The sequence below is a fragment of the Abramis brama genome, assembly GCF_963993115.1.
Source record: "Abramis brama genome assembly, chromosome: 18".
NCBI classification, from domain to species: domain Eukaryota; kingdom Metazoa; phylum Chordata; class Actinopteri; order Cypriniformes; family Leuciscidae; genus Abramis; species Abramis brama.
In genome coordinates this window covers 24,241,175-24,266,242 of record NC_139980.1, presented here as the reverse complement: position 1 = coordinate 24,266,242, position 25,068 = coordinate 24,241,175, and the positions used below count along the sequence as shown (strand labels likewise).

Sequence of the window (25,068 nt, the reverse complement as noted above, 5' to 3'; positions counted from 1 at the left end):
CGGTGAAGAGGACTCTGAGCTGGACAGGACCAGTGATGAAGAGGGCTCTGAGCTGGACAGGACCAGCGATGAAGAGGGCTCTGAGCTGGACGGAACCAGCGGCGAAGAGGGCTCTGAGCTGGGCAGGACCAGCGGCGAAGAAGGCTCTGAGCTGGACGGAACCAGCGATGAAGAGGGCTCTGTGCTGGACGGGACCAGCGGTGAAGGCTCTGTGCTGGACAGGACCAGCGGTGAAGGCTCTGTGCTGGACGAGACCAGTGGTGAAGAGGGCTCTGTGCTGGACGAGACCAGCGGTGAAGGCTCTAGCTTGGCAGGCATGTCGCTTGCTGTCTCAGGCACGGCAGGCATGACGCTCTCAATCTCAGGGGCGGCAGGCATGACGCATTCTGCCTTGGCTTCGGCAGATTTGGCATGAAGTGCGGGCTCGGCTGGACTGGCGTGAAGTGCGGGCTCGGCTGGACTGGCGTGAAGTGCGGGCTCGGCTGGACTGGCGTGAAGTGCGGGCTCGGCTGGACTGGCGTGAAGTGCGGGCTCGGCTGGACTGGCGTGAAGTGCGGGCTCGGCTGGACTGGCGTGAAGTGCGGGCTCGGCTGGACTGGCGTGAAGTGCGGGCTCGGCTGGACTGGCGTGAAGTGCGGGCTCGGCTGGACTGGCGTGAAGTGCGTGCCACGGAAGACATCTGGAGAGTGCCTCTCCAATCCAGACCGGAGAGATCGGGGAGCTCCCTCGGGTCGACCTCCTTAGCCCCCAGCCGGTAACACAACTTAATTGCCTCGTCCCCCAGAGAGCAAGAGGTAGCGAGAGGAACAAACCCCCAGGTGTACTGGAACAGATCGAGGCTATCCAGGGCCAAGGCCGCGATCTGTCCAGCGAACTCCCGGCTCATGCTGGGAAGATCAGGCGAGATCCGTACTGCTGGATTCCTGGAGGTCATAGCTGCTGGATCTGGGTGTGGCGAAGTCTTCTGTTATGAAACGGCTCCGAGACTCGAAGGTGAAGATCCAAATGCAGTTTATTTACGGAGTAGTCGTACAGGCAGGGTCATCAACAGCGAACAGATCAAAGGAGGAAACACAGAGAATATCCAAATAACAGGCAGAGGTCAGGGCAGGCAGCAATAATCAGAGTCCAATAAACAATCCGAGTCAGGCCAGGCAGAGAAACGGTGAAACAGTCCAAGGTCACCAAAACAAGAATCAAACACGGGTAAATAACGCTCAGAAATGTAGTAACAGTAAAACAAGACTTCGCAGTGAGGGTGAGAATGTGTGAGACATAAATAGTCCATAGAATGAGGATCAGGTGTGACTGTAATCAGGAACAGTGCAGGTGAATAATGCAGTGCAGGTGTATGAAGTAATCAGTCCAGGTAGATGCAGGATGGGAAATGTAGTTCATGAGGAAGTGATCCTAGTCTATTGTGGAGCGCCCTCTGGTGGCTCTCGTGGGCACTCCAGCTGGTGGCTCTCGAGGGCACTCCAGCTGGTTATCGTTACACATATGAATGCTGTTCCTGCAACAAAAACAAATGTTAGTTATGATTAATTAAAAAAATCCATCACACAGGTACATTTAAATTTGAATTATATATATATATATATATATATAGGGCTTGACATTAACTTTTTTGCTCACCAGCCACTGTGGCAATATATAACATTGCAATATATATATATATTTTTTTTCCACCTTAGAAACATTGCTAAGCTACGTAATATGCTATCAGTTTCTGATGCAGAAAAGTTAGTTCATGCATTCATGACCTCGAGACTAGATTACTGTAATGCTTTATTAGCCGGTTGTCCTGCATCCTCAATAAACAAGCTACAGTTAGTCCAAAATGCAGCCGCTAGAGTTCTTACTAGATCAAGAAAATATGATCATATAACACCGATTTTATCATCACTACATTGGCTACCTATAAAGTTCCGTATTAATTACAAGGTATTGCTACTGACTTATAAAACCCTAAACGGCTTAGCTCCAGTCTATTTAGCGGATCTTCTATCGCCCTATAATCCATCGCGCTCTTTAAGATCAATAAATTCAAGGCTTTTGGTCATACCTAGGATATCCAGATCAACCAAAGGAGGGAGAGCATTTTCACATTTGGCTCCAAAACTCTGGAATAGCCTTCCTGATACTGTTCGTTGCTCGGACTCACTCTCCCAGTTTAAAACTAGATTAAAGACGCATCTTTTCAGCCAGGCATTCATATAATATTGTTAATCTCACAGTTTCAAACTACAATCCGGCCTCTAGTTCATAAATGCCAGAGGAGAACTGGCCCCCGACTGAGCCTGGGTTCTCCCAAGGTTTTTTTTTTTTCTCCATTAGGTCACCTGATGGAGTTTTAGGACACCATTAGGCCGCTTGATGGAGTTTTTTCGGTTCCTTGCCACTGTTGCCTTTGGCTTGCTCAGTTGGGGATATTTTGGGGATATTTAATTTTATTCTATCAATCAATAAATTCCACTAGAAACAAACTTTGTTGTATTATTTTATTTTAATACTGTGAAGCTGCTTTGATACAATCTGTATTGTGAAAAGCGCTATACAAATATACTTGATATAGTTTATCTATATCTATATATTAGTGCTTTCAAGTCGATTAATTGCGATTAATCACATCATATATATATATATATATATATATATATATATATATTAAATTGAATAATAGAAAATGTAAATGAATAGAAAAAAAATCATAATTCCTATAATCAACCTACCACACTATATTAATTATTTTCTTTCTAATTTCACGCTGGACATTTAGCAGGTCATGCTAAATAATCTTATAATTACTTTTTTTAGAATAGAAATATTAAAAAAATGATAAAAGCACATGACAATATTATAATAAAAAATGTTTTTGCTACTTTTTTGACCTGGACAAATATACCACTCAGCTGCATTATGGAAGTGTCGTTATTATTGACTAAAACTAAAACTATTTTAAAAATTCTTAATTGAATGAAAGCTGCAATAAAATAAATATTAGATTAAAAACTTTAAAATCTTAATATGAATATTAGAAATGTTGCACTGGCAACAAATTGAAATAAAAAAATAAGTTTGTTGAATTACTAATATTACTAAAATTTTATAAAAATGACCTAAAATTCAAAAAAAAAAAAAAAAAAAAAAGCTAATTTATTCATTAAAATATATTAATTAAAGATTAAGAAATTCTATAATAGTATATAAATAATAAATCATATGTACGATTCCATAGTAGAGATAAAAGGGGTTTAAAACATTGGGGTTTGTACATTGCAACACATCACCAATAAATGAGTAACTCAATACAGCAATAAATGCTGTATTACTGTAAACTGTGGTTGAGTCCCACACTGAAAGTATGTACTGTGCTTGTCATGGTAAACTGCATACTTTGTAGTAAGCTCTTTGAAAACTCAAGCTCTTCTGTAGGACAAAGGGATTATGGGCAGCACTGGCTCTAAAAGCATGTATGGATGCTTACTTCAAAAAGCCAGTGGAAACATTATGCAATACAGACTGCTTTGGCAATGTATTTTCAGGCTGCATCACTCTTAATCTGGCATACTACAGTGTATAACATGGATTATATGACTTTATCTTTTCTCGCTCTTAGGTGGGCCTGGTGTTGTGAACAATGATGACAGAGTGCTGGAGTGCTGTCTGCAGTACCAGGCTCTGTACCCAGAGGGAGCTCTAGTTCTTTGCACGTGAGCACATTCACTCATACTGTTCCACCTCTTGGCATGTCTGCACTACATTAAGGACATTCCCATATGTTTGATGTCTTGTCATTTGACAGCTAGCTAATTAAATGCAAGAAGGCCATGTGTTTGCTTTATGAATGAACATTATGTGATTTAATGATTATATTTCAGCCATTAGTGTCACCCTGGAGAATGTTAATTTTGAAGGTAGAGGACAAAACTTCTTACTGCTTACATTTATATTCTCTCTCTCGCTCTTTGGAATCTTTTTGTAGCAATGATAAGAACTTGTGCAGCAAGGCCCTGCTCAGTGGGGTGAAGGCCCTGAGTAAGGCAGACTTGGTAAAAGAGGTGGAGGGAACAAGATCTACAATCCTAAACTACTTTCATGCTCACTCTGCTGTGCCGCCCACAGCTGGCCTTGTAGATAAAGGTCTGCTACTGACACTTGCTTTATCAATATCACTGTTTTTGCTTCATTAGTTGTGTTTTTCTTAATGCTTTAGTTACAAAGGCCTTAGTAAAGTCATTTTGTTGCCACCTCCCTATGTGAACGAAGCAGAGAAGGAAGGACCGCCGAGCAGCAATGCAGCGGAGGAGCGACAGTTGAGTGAATGTGTGTCGTTGCTGGAGTCTTGCCTACAGGGGGCGCTCTCTGAGGTGCTTGAGGAGGAGATGAAGGCAGCTTATGGAGACCTGTGGACTGAGGTACCTCTGCACTCTGATAGTTCATTCATCTATAAATGTTACATGAAGCTGATATTTAAAGCTGCTTCTCATTCATGTAAATGTATTAGTCTCCTCTAAAGTGTGATTCAGGGCTCAGATTCTTTTTTTGACGTTCATCTGCTGTAGCCCCATTCTCTGTGACCTTATCTGTTTGTGAATGCAGATCGTGTACGTGAAGCCTCCATGGAGTCTGGATGGGCTGCTCAAGTGTTTTAAGAAGCACTGGATCGCTGTCTTCGGAAGCATTATAAAGAGGAGCCTGCTCAGCTCTGTGGAGATGCTGAGTGACTGTCTCTGTTCAGGTATGTACAGTGTGTCTCACTACTTCAGTGTCATACTTTGTAACTTCAGTTTGATTACATTTAAATAAAATAATAATATATAATAAAAATGTCTGCTAAATGAATAAATGTAATATCTGAATGCTGCTCTACTCTACATTAGAATTCTAATGTTTTCCTTTAATTGTATTCTAATTTTAGAATTCTTTTGTGTCTTATAATTGTGTTCTGACACATTTTAGAATTCTATTTATTCTCTATTGGCGCTTTTCCACTACACAGTACCAGCTCGCCTCGGCTCGACTCGGCTCTGTTTGGTTTTCCACTGTGTAAAAGTTGTACCTGTACCTGCTTCCAGGTACTTTTTTTCGTACCACCTCCGGCGAGGTTCTAAGCGGGCTGAGGCGAGCTGAGGCGATACTAAAATGTGACGTGAAAACACGACAGATTGCTGATTGGTCAGAGAGAATCGTCACTATTCACTGCGTCATCATTGCACGCGCCAGACGGAGTATCCTGAATAAAAAAACAGCAAAAACAAAAATAAAAACATCCAAAAACAGCATACACTCGATTTCCTCCATTGTCCTGTGTGTGTGGGTAGCGGGTGTGTCTCGCGCGTCTCGCGTAAAAGATTAAGTCACGGCAGTTTCCTGCGGCGTCGCTATGACGACCAGGTACTATTGTGGAGGTACTATCTGCAATGGAAAACGGAGCGAAAAGCGAGCCGAGTCGAGTTGAGCTGGTACTGGTAATGGAAAAGCGCCATATTATTCTATTCAATTCTATTTCATTCAAAAGTTTGGGTCTGTAATTTGTAAGACTTTTATTCAGCAAGGATGCAAAAAAATGAACCAAACGTGACAGTAAAGACATTTGAAGTGTTACAAAAGATTTTTATTTTCAAATAAATGCTGATCTTTTGAATTTTCTATTCATCAAAGGATCCTGCAGAACAACTGCAGAAATAATATTATTTCAACATTGATAATAATAAGAAATGTTTCTTTAGCACCAAATCAGCATATTAGAAAGGATCATGTGACACTGAAGGCTGGAGTAATGATGCTGAAAATTCAGCTTTGCTTTCACTGGAATAAATTACATTTTAAAATATATTAAATTAGAAAACTAATTTTAAATTGTAATATTTATTTCACAATATTACTGTTTTACAGTATTTTTTATTAAAAAATGCAGCCTTGGTGAGCACAAGAGACTTCTTTCAACTTTTTTTACTCATAATTATGAGTTTAATCATGCATTAATTAATTTATTATTTATCTTTGTCAAACTCATTTTTTAATTTATTTTTTAAATATTGTTGAATCTCAAAATCTCTTGATTTGTCACCTTGTAATTACAGTAATTGTGGATATAGCAGTGGAATTCCATTCTATTCTGTTCTGTCACACTTTGTGTAGTTATTATCTCTTTCACATAAACTAGGCTAATTTCTATGTGACAAAGGACAAAACATATATTTTAGGGCTGCTCTACCTGTTCTTTTCTATGTCCTTCAGTTGCTCATTATGTCAGTAAATGTGTAATTTAAACACCAGTATAATTGGTGTTTGAGTGTATGTATGTGCATCTCTCAGTTTGTGGTTTTGATCCACACTCGTGCACACTCTATTCTCATGCTCTGTGTGTAGTTATGAGTTTGACCTCATTCTGCCAATCACTGCAGCAGGAGTATGACTGTGCCTTTCTTCTCTGCTGTCTTTGGCCATGAGCCCAGCCCGACAGAGGGGAGGAAGGGAGTTTGTTCGGTAGTGGAGGGATGGAAAAGTACCGGGGCCTCCTGTTCTCACCTAAATGTGATTTACTACACTTTATGGAGTTGAGGGAGTGTCTTTCACTCATTTTGTGACTTTTGTGTTAGTGGGTTAGTGATGTGGCCAGAGGCGATGACCTTTTATAATCAGGTCTCCTCCCACTCCCACTGTGGACACATTTGTGAACCTTTGTTTTCTGCCCACTTCTGTCTTTTATAATATGATATATATTTTAATATGTTGTGTCTGTGTGTAGACAGGTCCATAGAGCACAGATCTGTTCACAGTGCTGTGAGATTGGCTGCAGAACTGCTGTCGGCACTGGCTGGCAGATCTGAGTACAACGGTCATGTAGCTCATGCTCTCTCGACCCTTCATATGCTACAGCAAAGACTACAGGTCAGTCTCATTAAGATTTAACAAGGGTTAATTTTTTTCATTCTGATTACTCATAAATTGTGTGTGTGTGACAGTCCCTGAAAGCTCCAGAAGAGGATGATGACTCTAAAAATGAGGACTCTCTAATGACAGAGATAGAGGAGGATGTTGCTCCACCTCCTCTGACATCTCATCAGGAAGTTTGGGCATTGTTTGAGAGCATCTGGAACAACGTGTGTCAGATAAGGTGAGAGAGACCATGACAAAGAGAGACTTGTATTTATTTCTCAACATACACTACCATTCAAAAGTTTGGGTTTTGTTTTTTTTGTTTTTTTTTGAAAGACACGAAAAAGACTACTGTCACGCACATACATACTCCTTTCACATACATACATTTCTATACACACACACACACACACACACACACACACTCTCCTTTCACATACATACATTTCTACTCTCTCACACACACATACATTCTCCTTTCACATATATATATATATATATATATATATATATATATATTTTTTTTTTGGTATCCATTACTTCCTCTTTAAGCAGGAAGTCACATTCAGACCCGGAAATACAAATGCAAGACTTGCTCAGCTCTTCATCACAACTTTACAATGATGCTATTCAATGTAATCCTGTTTTAGGCGCACACCCATTTTTTTGGCGGCTGGCTTGACCGTGTATTTTCAAACAGGGGCTCGCTTGACCCAAGTCCGGTGACCCCGATCGCGCCAGACTTGCCTTCCGTTTCCACTATACGCCTCCGTTTCCACTATGCTCTCTCTCACACATACATACATTATTCTCTTACATACACATATTTTTTTCAGACATATATACATTTATTATTTATAATAATAAATGCATACTTTGAATACATTTGCATAAGAGTAAAATGTATATATGTGAAAGGAGAATGTATGTGTGTGAGAGTAGAAATGTACGTGAAAGGAGAATGTATGGGTGTGTGAGAGTAGAAATGTATGTATGTGAAAGGAGAATGTATAAGTGTGAGAGTAGAAGAATGGATTTTGGCTTGTACGGCCCCTCATAATATATATATAAATGGTTGTTTGTTTTAAATTGTAATAATATTTCAAAACATTATTGTTTTTTTAATCAAAATTTGATCCATCCAATTTGATTTGATCTTTTTTTTTATTTCTTTCAAAACCATTAGAAAACTCTTTCCTGTGTATATGTGTTTTGTATTCAGTATAGGTTTCATAAATATGCTCTGCTAAAATATTAACCTTTTTAAAGAAATGCTGGTCAGGTTTTACACTGTCTACTGAGGCTATACCAACCAAAAAACAAAACAGAAACTTTACTGCATTGTTTGTTTCTCTCTCTTCAGTTCGGCTTTGTTCTCAGCACTCCACTACACTCCGGGAACCACCGAGCCCAGCCTGCGATCTACCTCACCCCTGCCTCAGGATGCCCTCTCCTGCCTGCAAAGGCTCTCTACTGCACTGAAACAGCTACTGGAGGCTCTTCAGAGGTACACACATGCTAGTAAACACACACACACACACACACACACACACACACACACACACACACACACACACACACACACACACACACACACACACACAGAACTGTGCAGTCTTACCAGGGTCTATTACCATTCCAGTCATGTGCCTCCCAAAAGAATTTGCTCAGTGTGTGTCCTTAGTCTCCTGAGCATGTAAAGGACAGAAGTAGGTGTGTGTCACACGTGAAAGGGGGGAGGGGGATAGGGATAGGGATAGGGATAGGGATAGGGAGGGGGGAGGGGAATAATAGTCTTTATTCTCATAATCATCAGTATATACTCTTATCAAACCCTCCCCTGATCCTGTGTGAGTGTGTCTGTGTGACTCACTTCCGTTGCTCACTTCCTTTACAACTCATAGCAGTAGGCAGATGGATTGTACTGTGACATGGCAATTTTTCCTCTAAATTAAGATCTCTGCATCTTGCAAGCAGAGACTGTGGTGCGTGTCATAGCTGTAGTTACACAGAGACTGCTCTTTATGTTGGAGTGTAAATACAGACATGACTTGCCTCGCTGGCATATTAAACTGCCTGCTCGTATCATTCACAGCCTCTTAATGAATATAAATCTCGAATGAATAATAAGGTATCTAATAAATCTAAACTCTGGGAATGTGGCATGTATGGGCTGAAATATGTGCCACCAGAAACTGAATTTGAATCAATTATATTTGAATTTGAATTGCTAAACTTGAATAATTGCATTGGAAAACTGAATTTGAATCACATAATTTGAAATTGTATTGTTTAATTTGAATAATTGCATTGAAAAACTGAATTTGAATTGTATAATTTGAAATTGAATTTATTTGTTTGGAACTGAAGTCCAATACAATTTGATCCTCACTGAAAATTCAACTCTCTATATATCCTCACATTCAGTTCCCACAATTCAGATTCAGATCACCAAATTTAGTTTCAAGTTACTGTGACAGACATCCGGGTAGTTGGAGGATGAAGAAAGAGCAATCGAGCGCAGATCGATAGATAGAGTTGAAGCCTGAAGCCTATAACTATATACTGTGTATATATAGTATGTGTAACTATATACTCTTTAACTATATATAGTTAAAGGCTTCAGGCTGATTCAGGCAGATTTATATATAAGGGATCGGAACGGACTATTTTCTTTAGCGGAAGCAATACAATCTTTTTAAATCAATAAACTCCTTTTAAAATCAATAATTTGTGTCAAATTATTTATTTATTTTGTAGGTAGCCATGTAATAAGCGAGATAATGTATAGTGAGGCGGTTGTTATAGCGAATAACAACCCCGACAGGTCTTGAATCAGCTTGAAGGGGTTGTTATTCGCTATAACAACCGCCTCACTATACATTATCTCGCTTATTACATGGCTACCTACAAAATAAATAAATAATTTGACACAAATTATTGATTTTAAAAGGAGTTTATTGATTTAAAAAGATTGTATTGCTTCCGCTAAAGAAAATAGTCTGTTCCGCGTCCATAGCAACGCTCTGTTTTTCATGGCAACGGTGTGATATACTAATAAGGAGGATTGGAGGATATACTAATAAGTATATCACACCGTTGCCATGAAAAACAGAGCGTTGCTATGGATGCGGAACGGACTATTTTCTTCAGCAAAAGAAAACTCAACTATTTCCTCCAGCAGCGTTGTGTTGGTTTTGGCTCACAGGAAGCGGGCAGTAAGTCTCTAGATCCTGCAGCCGCAGACAAACTCTGCTGCCCCGCTGTAGTTTCTCTCCCTCCGCCGGCCACCGGCAAAGGCAGTGGAACTTCCCGCCGAAATATACGTACTCCCGATCACCACTATGTCTTTGGCCGGTCCCATCTGGATCAGCGGGGACCGGTGCAGCAGCAAGGTGAAGCTGTGTTCCTGCCCGGGAGAAGAGACGCTGCCGCGGGCCACGGAGAGAGAGAGGCCATAGGTTTCATTCTCACCTGTGAAATGTTATCCCTTGCTGTTATTTTTAATTTTAATTTTTTTCCATTTCTTTCGTTCTAACACCCATAAGCAGCACAACAGTCTGGCATATTAGTGCTGAGTGATGATCCTGCGACACTGAAGTCTATCTCATAGATATAACATGAGATATAAACACTCTATCTATCGATATCGATCTGCGCTCGATTGCTCTTCCTTCATCCTCCAACTACCCGGATGTCTGTCACAGTAACTTGAAACTGAATTTGGTGATCTGAATCTAAATTGTGGGAACTGAATGTGAGGATATAAAGAGAGTTGAATTTTCAGTGAGGATCAAATTGTATTGGACTTCAGTTCCAAACAAATAAATTCAATTTCAAATTATACAATTCAGATTCAGTTTTTCAATGCAATTATTCAAATTAAACAGTACAAATTCAAATTCAATTATTCAAATTCAGTTTCTGGTGGCACATATTTCAGCCCATAGGCATGCACGAAGATCTTATTTTTGGGTTGTCAGAAGCTCAGTTCTAGTTGTCAAATGAAGTGAATTATTACTTTTACACTAAAAATGATTTTGTCTCAGTGGCAGTGCAAAAATGCTGTTCTATGAGTTTTTTGTTCAACAGAGAGAGGAGTTGAAGCATACACTTCATTCAGCACTGCAAATGAATGATTTGTCATGTGAAACTTGTGCTGCATTGTCTGTCTAATTGATTATATGCTCCTTTATTCTCACACAAAACACCACGCTTTTGCATCAGTGCATTACAATTGATTTACACTCCAACTTGTTCATTTTATTCAAGACATTGACTATAATTATGACAGAGTATTATTATATAGTTTGCGTTTGGAGGAAGATGCTACTCAACTCCTTGTCCAAGCGCTTGTTTTATCCAGACTTGACTATTGTAACGCTCTCCTGGTCGGTCTTCCAGCTTGCACAGTCAAACCTGTGCAACTGATCCAGAACCCCGCAGCTAGAGTGGTCTTTAACGAGCCGAAAAGGGCACACGTCACTTCTTCTCCTCACTAAATTGCACTGGTTGCCAGTTGCCGCTCGCATCAAATTCAAGTCACTGACGTTTGCCTACAGAACAACCACTGGTTCTGCTCCTTTTTACTTTAACTTACATGCCTTACATCTTACATTTCAGACTTACATGCCATCCAGAAACTTGCGCTCTGCAAGTGAACGACGTCTTGTGGTGCCATCTCAAAGAGGCTTCTGTGTTAGATTAAACTGAGAAGGGTCATAGCACTTGCATTTTGTTGTCCTACTGTTAGTTTAAAGGAGCCGTATGTAAGATTGTGGCCAAAACTGGTACTGCAATCACTTTCAAATTACTGTAGAGCGGTGTATCCCCTCCCCCTCCCCCTGACTCGAGGTTGCCAGATAGGCTGCAGGATCCAGCACGAACGTTTGTAGCTGCAGCTGTGGTAACTAGAGCTGAGCTGGCAACCCGGATGCCGAAACACTACTGACTTCGTGATCGGTAGATAGGTGGAGGGTGGCGCTTCAGGCCAAAACAGAAGATGACAACATCATCAGTTGAGGGCTGCAACTTCACTTTTTAAATGACAATATCCTGGCCGTACTACTGTTGTCAGTGATATAAGTATTTGAAATGAACATGATTTCTTAATGTCTAGTGACATATCAGGGCCATTTTATGATTAATTGAAATACATTTCTTACATACAGCTCCTTTAACTGCTTCTATTGTTCCCATTTGTAAGTCGCTTTGGATAAAAGCGTCTGCTAAATGAATAAATGTAAATGTAAATGCGGAAGAAAAGAAATTCCAAACTTAAGTGTGAGTTATTTAATAATGCCTGGGTCAATGTCCTGCCTAAATGAAGTCAAGCACTGCTATATATCTGATCATTTAACTGGGAAGGAGAACACTTAAAAAAGTGTGCCTGTGCCTTTCCACTATATTAGTCATCTGTCTGACAGTAATGTCACCCTTTACCCATCAACCCTATATACTTATTCACTCAAGCTGATGACCCCACTGACTGACGGTGTGTACTCAATGTCATAGTGTTCATCTGAGATTCAGGTTCCCTTTGGGTTTGTTTTGACAGTTTTTACTGCATTTTATTGCTGTGCATTTGAGTCCACTCTGGTTCTCCATTGATTGTTTCTGAGAAGGCAGTTTCTGAGAAGGCAGGATGACAAAGTTTGAAGGGAGATTAGGTGCTGTCTCCATGGATACAGCTAGACTCATTTTATGTGCAGAAAGCAGACAGATGAGTCATCAAAGCTAACACATGCACACAAATGCGCTGTTCTACTCCTTTCCATCCCCCTGCGCCCCTGAATGAGGAAAAGCATGCATAATTCAGGCTTTCTTGCTGAAATAGCTTTTTCTTTCTGCTCCCTACTTCGTCTTGCCCCTTGAATTACTCTACATTTCTTCTTCTCCTCCTCCTCCCCTCTACCTCCCTTTAGAGGCTATGCTGTTTTATTCTTGCGTTAAAGGGATAGTTCACCCAATAATGAAAATAAGTCATTTTTTTCTCTTTCAACTTTTTAGCACAGCTTTGTTATGTAGCTATATTACGTACCAGAAACGTCTTCTGCCATTGCAGTTATCCTGTGTCCGCAGCACATAAGGGACAAGGACACAGGATAACTGCAATGGCAGAAGACGTTTTTGGTGCATAATATAGCTACATAACAAATAATGTGTGAAACAGGCTTTAATCTTGGACATGTTTCTGCCATGATCAAACATGTCAATGCTATCAGACACTCTGTCTAAATTTAGAATTGTTGTGTCTGTACACATTTCCTTCTTTTCTAACATCACACAGATGTTAATGAGTAAATGTGGTGATTACTAATTTACAATTTTTGTGATCCAAACACAATTACAGGCTCAGTAAACACTAGAAAACACTACCCTGCATATGATTGTCTGATAGATTTAATGATTCATCTGACATTTATTCATTATAATCTTAAGCTGTCTCTTTACTTGTGGTTAATATTACATGTAGAAGCGTGCTCTGGTTGACTGATGCATTTTAAAATCACACACAGGATTCTTAATTGCATATCAGGCAATTCCCACAGATATTATATACAGCTGATGTTCTAGTAATTGCACAGGTGGGATGTCATACCTGTTATAATTGTGATAGAAAAATGAAAGATTTCCCCTCCCACAGGCTGTTATCTGCGGACAGCAGTGTTCAGGATGCACAGTCATTTCTCTCCTTCATTCAGTCCAGTAAGGTAAGAACAAAACGGCCACTATAGGTAATATCCACCTTTTTGACAAGTCATGCCCCATAGTTAAACAATAGATAGTATAAAAATTCTGTCATTATTAAGCTGAATTTTCAGCAGCCATTACACCAGTCTTCAGTGTCACACGATCCTTCAGAAATCATTCTAATTTGCATTAAATGCATTAACTAACAATGAGCAATACTTTAGTTACAGTATTTATACATTTTTGTTAACAATAGTTAATAAAAACAGAACTGTTCATTGTTAGTTTATGTTAGCTCAGGTCAATTAAATAATATTAACAGATATAACTTTTGATTTTAATGTATTACTAACTATGATTAATAAAGTATTTTTCAATGTTAGTTCTTGTTAACTAATGTAGTTATTTAATGTTAACAAATTAAACCTTATTGTAAAGTGATACCAACAGACTCTAAAGTTATTAACTGTAGTGTATATATATATTTTGTTTTAGACATGAAGAATTTCCATTTATCTTGTTTAGATCAATCAAATAACCACCAAGAGGTCTAAGATCAACAATACGTGCAGCAATACATGTCCTACAGTGATTATGCAGGACATGTGCGTTGACCTGTACACTGTGTACTTTACATTAACAGATGTGCTTTCTGCTTTCAGATTGCTGCTATGGAGCCACGTTTCACTGCCAGGGACCTGTTTGATTGCGTGTCTCAACAGGAATACCGGTTAGTTAAGAGTTATGAGAGATATTGAGACTCATTAGCTTATCTTCAAGTCATACTCACAGCTTGTATTGCTTTCATTTACCAAGCTACGTGCATGATGCGGTCTGTTCTGTTGTAATGGTTTTAACACCGCCCACCTTCAGCAGACAGGCATTTCAGCCAGAGCTCAGCATGCTGTTCTCAGGTCAGCGCTCGCTTCGGCAGCCATCAGCAGCTATCTACTGTCTCGTAGGGCCATTGAGTTTCTGCCGTAAGGGTGTTATTGCATCATAAGCCTACCCAAACCTCAGAAGACAGTTCTGTGAATCCTCGACATCATGCCTGCCATGGTTAAATGGCAAAGTAAATCCTCTGTTTATTGTTTATATGCTGCATTAGAATTCTATTTGGTGATCTGTTCAAAAGTTTGGGGCCAGTAAGCTCAATTAATACTTTTATTCTGCAAGGAAGCATTAAATTGATCAAAATAACAGCAATTACTTTTCCATAGTTAGTTCCAAATCATCATATTAGAATGATTTCTGAAGGATCATGTGACACTGAAGACTCGATTAATGATGCTGAAAATTTAAATTTGCCATCACAGGAATAAATTACGTTAAAAATATCTTAAAACAGAAAACAGTTATTCTAAATTGTAATGTTATTTCATAATTTTATTGTTTTACTGTGTTTTTGATCAAATAAATGCAGCCTTGATGAGCATAAGAGACTTTTGAAATGTAGGGTGTTGCTTATGAATAAGCTTTTACATTTTAATCTCACCACCAATGTCACACCTCAAGTGAATTTTAGTCAAGCTTCTGTACTAACTAAACTCACATAATCTCTTTCATTGCATGTTAATGTCAGGCAAACCGGAGAAGTCCTGTGCGATCTTGTGTATGTATGTGTATTGAGTTTAGGTCCTTATGTTGAATAGATTCTAGATCGCTCACGTTGCGTTGCAATCTGTGCAATAACTCTCACTAATGTGGCACCTGTGTAATAGCAGGTTATGCTATCAACTGTCCTCTTGTGCACTCTAAATCACACTTTTGCACTGAGGAAGGCATTAATGATACATAGAATGCATTTAATGATACATCACCGCTTCCCCCTGAGTCGTTTGCCAGAATACACATTCCTGGTAAAGATATTTCGCAATTTATTCCCAGCGGTGTACAAAGGTGTTTGTAGAACTTGTCCTAACTGGAAACTAGAATGTATGCATACTTGATCTTGTCTCAAAGATTTTCACACTGCCGATGTGTTGATTTTGATGATGTTGATGAAGCCCCAGGCTAATGAGGAGTACTGAATATAATACTACAGGAATTATTCAATATATAAAGACTCTGATGTGATTGTCCTTTTAAATATTAAGATTTACAGTAGGATGTGGTTGTGCTTTTAAAAATGTAGATTTACAGTTGGATGTGGTTTTATGTTGTGTTTCTGAGGGAGAGACTCTAAAAGGGGCGGGGCTTAAGACCTCAGGCTATTTGATGATACGGTTTCTTGATAACCACAAAATTCCTATACAGCCAAATTCTTTTGAATGAATTGTTCCCAGGATAGTGTGGGAGAGGGATCAAATAACAGTTGACATTGCAATATAATATAATTTAAAAAAATTATAATTTTATTTTTTATAACATAGTAGGCCTAAATTATTTGCTAGAATCTATTGGGCTGTGTACTAATCAACTCACTAGCTTCTAATCCTACTATGGTGAAAGAACGGCTCCATAGCAAAGTCTTACTTACTTATTATTTTTCACCGTAATTAATTTAATGATTAATATTCGCGTAGTATAACTTTAGCCGTATTTGGGCCGTATTTGCATGTTAAGAAACATGTATGCATGAATTTCATCATGTGTCATGTTCACAGTCATTTCCGGTTTCTTAATGTGTCTCTCATTTGTAATGATTTATTGAGCAGGATTGCCATTTGCAAAGTTTAGTGTGCTTGTCGTCAAGGTTTTGCTAGGATGTGTCTTCAGGGCTGGAGAAAACATTTATTGATTAACCTTATCAGTCAAGTGTAGCTACACGCTCGCACACACATTTGTGGAGCGGTTGACGGCTGATCTTTAGCTCAGTGAGGTTAATGAGCCGTGACACCCAAGACCTCAGTGACCTCATTTCACGCACTTATCCATGTGTGTCAAATGCATGCATTAATCTGTACTGTCAGGTACTGTATGCTAATGCACAGAGACAATAATCTGATCATGTACCCGAACTGAATAACACCCATACATATTATCAGTCATATTACCCATACATATTATCATATATTATCAGTTGCTTCAATGTGACCTGTTACATAACACACTGGTCTCAGTAAGTTGCTGTATCAGGCTTTGCTTCGGCTACCTTGAACATTTTATAACTTTAGAAAGATTTCAGTTGGGCTGTCATTCCATGAGATATTGATTTGTAGGCTAAAGATTCCTTAAAATCATCCCTTAAAGGGATAGTTCACCCAAAAATGAAAATTATTTCATTAATGGTCACACTTTAGATTAGGGTCCAATTCTCACTTTTAACTAACTATTAGATGCCACTTTTGCCTTTATAAACTCCTAATTACTTCTTAAAAATAGTTAGTAAGGTATTGTTAAGTTAAGATAATTTGTAGGATTAATGGATGTAGAATATGGGCATGCAGAATAAGGCATTCATATGTGCTTTTAAGTACTAATAGTAATATGTTAATAAGCAACTAGTTGATAGTCTGAATTGGACCCTAAACTAAAGTGTTACCTCATTAATTACTCACTCTCATGTTGTTCCAAACTTGTAAGACTGTCGTTCATCTTCAGAACACAAATGAAGATCTTTTTGATGAAATCTGAGAGCTTTCTGTCCCTCTATTGGCAGCTATGCAGCTGTCACTTTGACGCTTCAAAAAGTTCATAAAAAGATCATAAAACTTATCCATATGAATTGAAAGGTTTAATCCAATTTTTTTTAAAGTGACACGGTTGAACAGATTCAGTTTAGGTTTTTATTCACATATAAACATTTATCAACTCACACATCATAAACTGAAGCTCATGCATGCTTGAAAGGTAAGAACCAATGAGTTTCATTCTCGTGTGTTATGCAGCACGTTTGAGCTTCCACAATCTGTTCATCATATAAAGTGATCGTGTCCCTTCAGAAAATTTGGACTAAACCGCTCATTTAATATGGATCAGTTTTACAATATCTTTATGAACTTTTTGAAGCGTCAAATAAGTGGTAGTTGCGTAGCTGTCAATGGAGGGACGGAAATTGCTAAAATTTCCTCAAAAAGATCTTCATTTGTGTTTTAAAGATGAACGAAAGTCTTACGGGTTTGGAACGATATGAGGGTGAGTAAATAATGACAGAATTAAAATTGTGAGGTAAACTAACCCTTTAATAATTTGTTCATGAACATCTTGTCTCTAGGTGCTGAATCTCTCAGCAGGGATTGATATCTAAGCAACCAGGCGCTGCACTGACGCTGTCAACTCACAACGGCTGTGATGCTGCTGCAGCTTTTGTCAGATGTTCAGTGTTGCATGCTTGTTTTCGAGCGAGCACCATCTCTGCGGTGTTATGTTCTGTTTTGTTGATTTAAGGATTGGGTTCATAAAGCATTTACTCTGCTGTGTGACGAAGGGGAGCTGCCCAAATGTTGTACGGTTGCCATGGCAGCACTGTTGTGAAGCGTATAATTGCAAGGCTGGAGGAATGGAATCTTTTATGTGTTCACTACAAACGGCAACTGAGCCAACACTTTGTAGTGCATGATATATATTTTTTATAATATTTTTTTGGGGGGAAGATTTATAAAAATCGTTTGAGAAAGCAAGGTTATATCCTAAACGCCATGTTAGGATTGTGTGACACTGAAGACTGGCGTAATGGCTTTGCATCACAGGAATAAATTATATTTTAAAATATATTAAAATAGAAAAAAACATTATAAAATCACAATATATTAATAAGCTTAATATATAAATCTATATTAATTAGGTACACCTTGCTAGTACCAGGTTGGGTGCCCTTTTGCCTTCAGAACCCCCTTAATTCTTCATGGCATAGATTCAAGAAGGTGCTGAAATCATTCCTCAGAGATTTTGGTCCATATTGAAATGATAGCATCACGCGGTTGCTGCAGATTTGTCGGCTGCACATCCATAATCTAAATCTCCCGTTCTACCACATCCCAAAGGTGCTCTATTGGATTGAGATCTTGTGACTGTGAAGGCCATTTGAGTTCAGTGAACTCATTGTCACGTTCAAGAAACCAGTTTGAGATGATTTGAGCTTTGTGACATGGCGTGTTATCCTGCTGGAAGTAGCCATCAGAAGATGTGTACACTGTGGTCATAAAGGGATGGACATGGTCAGCAACAATACTCATTTAACTGATTGCATTTAAACGTTGCTCAATTGTCACTTATGGGCCCAAAGCGTGTTCCGGTCTTCTATTGTCCAATTTTGGTAAGCCAGTGGGAATTGTAGCCTCAGTTTCCTGTTCTGATAGTAGTGGCACTGGTGTGTTCTTCTGTTGCTGTAGTCCATGTGCTTCAAGTTTCAACGTGTTGTGTGTTCATAGATGCTCTTCTGCATAACTCGTAACGAATGGTTATTTGAGTTAATGTTGCCTTTCCAATCAGCTCAAACCAGTCTGGCCATTCTCCTCTGACCTCTGGCATCAAAAAGACATTCTCGCCTAAAGAACTGCCGCTCACTTATATTTCCTCTTTTTCAGACCATTGTCTGTAAACCCTAGAGATGGCTGTGCTTGAAAAGATCAGCAGTTTCTGAAATACTCAGACCAGCCCTTCTGGCACCGACAACAATGCCACGTTCAAAGTCACTTAAATCATCTTTCTTCCCCATTCTGATGCTCAGTTTGAACTTTAGCAGATCGTCTTGACCATGTCTACATGCCATAATGCATTGAGTTGCTGCCATGTGATTGGCCGATAAGATATTTGCATTAACGAGCAGTTGAACAGGTGTACCTAATAAAGTGGCCGGTGAGTGCATCCACCTTTTTCCTACGCCCCATGACGCTTTGCACGAATTATGTGAATTACTTCTGTTAAACTGTAAACAATCAGCGAAAGGCTCAATCTATGAACGCAATAGATAGAACGCTAGATCATCTAGATAACTCAAATTCCTATGTTTGAATACTCTTCATGGATTTCTCATCCGCTTTTAATACTGTCCAACCTCATCTTCTTTTAAAGCGCCTCTATGAGTTAGGTGCTAGTAGTTGGATGATTTCATGGATTAAGGAGTTTTTAAAAGGTTGCCCTCAGTGAGTTTGTGTTAATAATAATGTTATGTCGGATTGCTTGGTTTTAGATACTGGGGTACCGCAGGGATGTGTACTGTCTCCAATACTTTTTTCCGTATACATAAATGAACTGAAGTGTAATGACGATAACCTTACCCTTATAAAATATGCCGATGATATGGCATTGGTCTCATGTCAGAAAGAAATGAACTGCACCTCATATTTTGAGTACATTGACAGTATTATCTGTTGGTTTGAGAGTAGTTTTTTACATCTTAATATTGAAAAGACAAAAGAGCTATGTTTGAAAAATCAATCGAGAAGAGTAGATACCGCATCTGAATATAAACCAGTTGTCATAAAGGAAAAAACTGTAGAGCAGGTCTCGAATTTTAAATACTTGGGTACAATTATAGATGAGAAACTTAATTTTGAAAGTAATGTGGAGTACATTCATAAAAAAGCACGACAACGCCTGGCTCTCCTCAATAGCTTCAATATTAGTCAGCAGACCCTAACTATGTTATATCGATCAATGATTGAGAGTATTCTCACATATAATATTGTTTCATGGTACGGCAATCTAACATTAAAACAAAAGAACAAACTCTCACAAATAATTAATCAAGCAAATAAGATTACTGGACAAAAACAACAGCCACTTCAGAGCTTGTTCGATCATTTTATGGGTAAAATGGCAATTGCGATTTTTAAAGATAACACACACCCTCTTCACTCTGCTTTTGAATTGCTTCCATCTGGACGTAGACTAAAAATTCCCTTGGCTAGAAAAAATGTCTATAAAAGATCTTTTCTTCCAATGGCAGTGATTATCTTAAATCGTACAGTGTTTTAATTGAAACAATAGAACGGCTGTTAATATTTTTAATTTTTCTTTCTTACAGTGTTTAACTATAGAATTTTTTGTATTTGTGCTGTTGATGTGTGATGTGATTTTTAAGCAGTGAATGTATGTTACAGTGTCAAAGAAATTTCCTCTCTGTGAAAACAGACTGGACAATAAAGTTCAATCAATCAATCAATCAATAATAAGCATTTTCAAAAACTCAATGAAGTGACAATGAAGTAACATTATTCTACTCATCCTTTAACCATTGAACATTTAAAAGGCTATTTAAAAGTCTAAAAGCATTAACAAATTACTAACACAGACCATGAATAACCCCCTATTGTTTCTTCAGCAATATTATGGACTTGTTAAATATCACTGTAGTGATGTCTGTATTATGCCTTGCACGTTGCCTTAATCAAAAAAAAAATCATAAACTAGAACATTGAGTGATAATATTTCGAAGTGATTTTCGTCATTTTGACAGACAATAAATATTACATTTACCTGCTTTAGAAACATTCCAGTAAACACTGCTAATAGGGATTAGAAGTGAAAATGGGAGACAATTATTTTAAAGCATATGTGCATCAGCAACAAGCCCGGAAAGAGACGAAAGGATTTGGGGAGAAAAACAAGAGATTCTTTGTGCATTCCAGTAAATTATTAATGGGATATATTGTAAATAAATCAGGAGAGCAGACCACAAATGAGCAGTATATGTTGTCCTTTTAAATACTGTTGCAGCAGAAAAGAAAAAAGAAAATAATCAGGAGGAAAAGAATGCAGCGACTGAAAAGAGCTCATCATAGATATTCTTGTTATGCCACGTTACATTAAAATACCAATCGTTTTGTTGTTCTCTTGAAGTCTGAACATGAAGGAAATTTTACATCTCATTCAGTCAAACTGACGTATAATGATTATTTGTAGCGCAACCTTATGATTTGAAATCTTTTTGAGTGGAGCTTCCCCAAACCGGAAGTGCCTCCCATAATCTAAAATGCTTGTAAGGAAAAAGGTAGATATATAACCTAGTTTTTATATAATATATAACCTTGGCTCTAACTGCATTGTCAGAACTATAATTTCTGAACAAATGAGCAAAGACAACATTCCAAGTCCAGACCAGGAGTTGGTTACATAAAACGCTTAGACTAGTCTTACAAGTTAGTCATCGAAATTTCTTCTATAAGACTGTTCATTTCTTTTTTAAGTCAGTTACATAAAAACGTACATTTACCTAATTTGATGTCGAAAAGTAAGACTAACTATCCCTTGATTAACTGCTAGTGGGTCATACTACTGTAGTTCTTAAGACACTGTCTTAACATAATGGCTATGCAACTTTTATACAACATTTTATGCAACTGGCCCCTGCTCTTCATTTCCACCATACCCTTCATTACCTAAATCAGCTCGGTGAGGGTGTGCTCTGGGAATGAACAAGTGCATGCAATCCTTTGTTTATTTCTTTCTTTCTTTTCCTTTTGGTATTTAGTTATGTAACATCCATTGGGGAACACAAGATGTGAACAAACTAAGGCAACAAGCAGCAACAGGTTGCAAGAAAGAGAGGGATGAGATAGAGAATGAGAGAGATGAGAAGTCAGTCAAGAACCTCAGTACCAGGGAAAGAGAGCGGGCTGGGCGGGTGTGACTGACTCAGAGATCTCTGCAATTGTTTAAATCCTTTTCCTTTCCCATGAACCACGCTAGTATTAAACATTGAGAATAACTTTGTTTTAGTCAGACAAGCATTTCATGTGTATATATATATATATATATATGAAGTTCGTGGCTCACTGAGATTGCCTTGTGTTAAAGAGGTCATGAATTGCTTTATTTATTCTATAATGTTGTTTATTCTGCAAAGTCATTTTTTCAGCCACCTTCTCTTGACCTCTTTCACTTCCTGCATATGAGACATCCACTTCCTGTTTGGAACTTTAGGCAATGTAGTGGAAGTTATCCTGTGTGAAGTGAAACAGCAGGGACGATCAGGGACACTTCACAACTGTTTACGCTGATCAAATCTTTATCGCTTGCTCTGCTTACCATTCTATCAAAAAGAGATCCTTAAAGGAATAGTAAACTGTCATCACTTACTCACCTTCATGTCATTCCAAATGCTATTATTTAAGTGGAACACACAAAAGTTATAAGTGTGTGTATATATATATATATATATATATATATATATATATATATATATATATATATATATATATATATATATGTATATATATATATATATATATATATATATGTATATATATATATACAAAAATGTTCATTAAATACTCCCAGTCATGTTGTTCCAAACAAAATGTATCATAGAAAATTTTCTAAACAAGATAGAGAAGACTTATGTGTGTCTGTTTGTCCTCAGGGAGAAGCTGTGTGTGGGTGGTGCGCAGCTGTCTGAGCTATATGCAAATCTAGATCACTGTGCTGCTGCTCTGAGCTCTTGGCCCTGATTTAACACCCCACTTTCCGTGTTTGGACCCAGCCAACTGTCTACTTGCTATTGGTCCGGATTCCTTTGGACCGACCTGGTTTTTGGTAGCTGAGTCATAATCTGCAGGAACCAAAGCTGTACCAACCCACTGATTATCTGTCCTTGTAACATCCTGTAGCAGAGTCAGTGCATCAGTCACGTGACCCTGACATGTTATGCAAAAGTAACTTGCCATCAAGGGCTAACAGTCTATATAGACAAGAATTCATCTGTGTTCTAGTTCATGCTTTCAATAATTGTATTAAACTATTTGGATTATTTATTGATTATTTTACCTTACTTTATAAGTAATGTGTTCCCTTCTGGGAAAAATAAACTCTTTTATTGATGATTAAATTTTTTTTATAGGTCTGTTGGTGGTTTTGGTGTTTTATTCAGGTAGAATTGCCATATGTTCAAATTCTGATGCGAGTCTTTCTAACGCCCACACTGTTGTGGTAACAGGTTATGTGTTCAGAGAGAACGGAGGTATTACTTCATAACACTGTCTGACACCACATTCATTGCTCCGAGGCTCTCAGTAATTAGTGAGTGCAACATCGAGCCATGTCATGATAAGCCAATTTTCTTGGGCATCAGTCTAGGCACCCTTCTGGAAACTATTCTGAAATCCACTCATTTGTTCCATGATTCTAAGAAGGTACATTTTGTTACAAAGTCAGTGAATTGCGATGCTTAGACTGTTTAGGTCTGATAAGCTGCTATATTTTTTTATTCTCATTATAAATCTTTAGTCCTGCACATGCAATACCAGCACCAACATGAACCTCAGTAGTATAATTTACAACCGATTTTTTATTATTAATATACTCTGGTTTTATTTGGTGTAAGTTTTGATATTGTAATATTTGTATTATATTGTGAATAGTTCAAAAAGAATATTTTCCTTTACATATATTTGCATTTTGATTAAAGAATTTGATCATCAATGATGTGTCATCCTTTTTTGTCACATATAAATCTGGGTTTCTGGTTTGTGAGGCAGAACGGTGACATCACAGCTTGAGAGGCCTTACAGGATTATGGGAACAGTGATAATAATATCCGTCTTGAGATTACACCTACGTTCAATGACGTAAGCAAGATAATGGCTGTGTGTTCATAGGTAACTGAGTTCAAAAGACAATTACAATATGGGCAAGAAACAAGATTGGTAAAACTTTACTTAAAGCTTTTAGGCATAATGTACGTTATAATCTTTGCAGATACATCTGAAATTGCTTGTTTGTCATGTGTTTTAATGCATTATACATTCTAAAGGAGTAACATAATTATTAGAATTTATTATAACTGTGGTTAGTTATTCATGAGACCATATACAATGCATTATAAGGTGCATTACAAGGCATAATTAATGCATTGAAAAAAAACTTTTATAAGGCATATATAAAGGCGTTAAGCAGTAAAGTGTTACCAAAAGATTATAGTCCTAATCCTACTGAAAATGCTTGCAGACTACCAAATTGTCCTGTACAGTTCCATTCACACAAAAGCCAAAATTACAGTTGTGCTTCCTAAAAATCTACGAGTGTGGTTATAGAATGCGTGTGTCACTCCAGTATACAACCGAACGGTGTGTGAACGTAATTGTACCTAGGACTCAAATACAGGGATGACAACCCTATTATGCTGCTGCTTGAACACCAAATTAGGGGGCTTACATAGGAAAATAAGGGAAAATGCAGTGCAGTGTAATGCAAAAAAACTCATAAAGTGTTTGGTTCTTTTGGTAAATATTTAAATATATCAATTATTGAGACACTCCGGAGTTCCTAGTTTTTTCAATCCTCCTCATCTCAGTAGAAACCACAAGCAAGTACCAAAGGGTTACTGCAGTGACTTCATGACTGACCTGAGTATAAAGTGCCAGAAAAGACCTATAATCCCTCCTGTAGACCTGCCAGCACGACTAATGTGATTTGTCTAGGATTAAAACAGGTTAGTATTTGTGAATGGAGTGTGGGAGTTGGATTGTTGGATAAGAAGAGAAATAAATGGACTGATAATAAATTATCCAGTTTTCTTTTGCCTTGTTTCCCTTCATCTGATCCTAAACCCACTTATAAACTAAACACTTGTGTAATCCTACCAGAATCATGTTACACAAAGTCAGA

General features: G+C 38.2%; 1 protein-coding gene across 4 annotated transcripts in view; it reads left to right on the top strand.

The window, feature by feature from the left end:
* Positions 1-23,883, top strand: part of swt1 (SWT1 RNA endoribonuclease homolog) — a 31,596-nt gene extending 7,713 nt beyond the window's left edge. For 2 of the 4 annotated variants that reach the window (XM_084090823.1, XM_084090821.1), the window contains exons 9-18: positions 3,620-3,713; positions 3,986-4,143; positions 4,273-4,418; positions 4,603-4,741; positions 6,755-6,897; positions 6,972-7,123; positions 8,249-8,392; positions 13,532-13,598; positions 14,241-14,308; positions 22,826-23,883. In XM_084090823.1, coding sequence (XP_083946949.1) covers positions 3,620-3,713; positions 3,986-4,143; positions 4,273-4,418; positions 4,603-4,741; positions 6,755-6,897; positions 6,972-7,123; positions 8,249-8,392; positions 13,532-13,598; positions 14,241-14,308; positions 22,826-22,913 — 1,199 coding nt within the window. In that variant the 3' untranslated portion in view covers positions 22,914-23,883. Of the gene's footprint in view, positions 1-3,619; positions 3,714-3,985; positions 4,144-4,269; positions 4,419-4,602; positions 4,742-6,754; positions 6,898-6,971; positions 7,124-8,248; positions 8,393-13,531; positions 13,599-14,240; positions 14,309-22,825 lie in introns of all 4 variants that reach the window. The other 2 variants (XM_084090822.1, XM_084090820.1) reach the window with 1 other exon arrangement.
* The last annotated feature ends 1,185 nt before the right edge of the window (positions 23,884-25,068 follow it).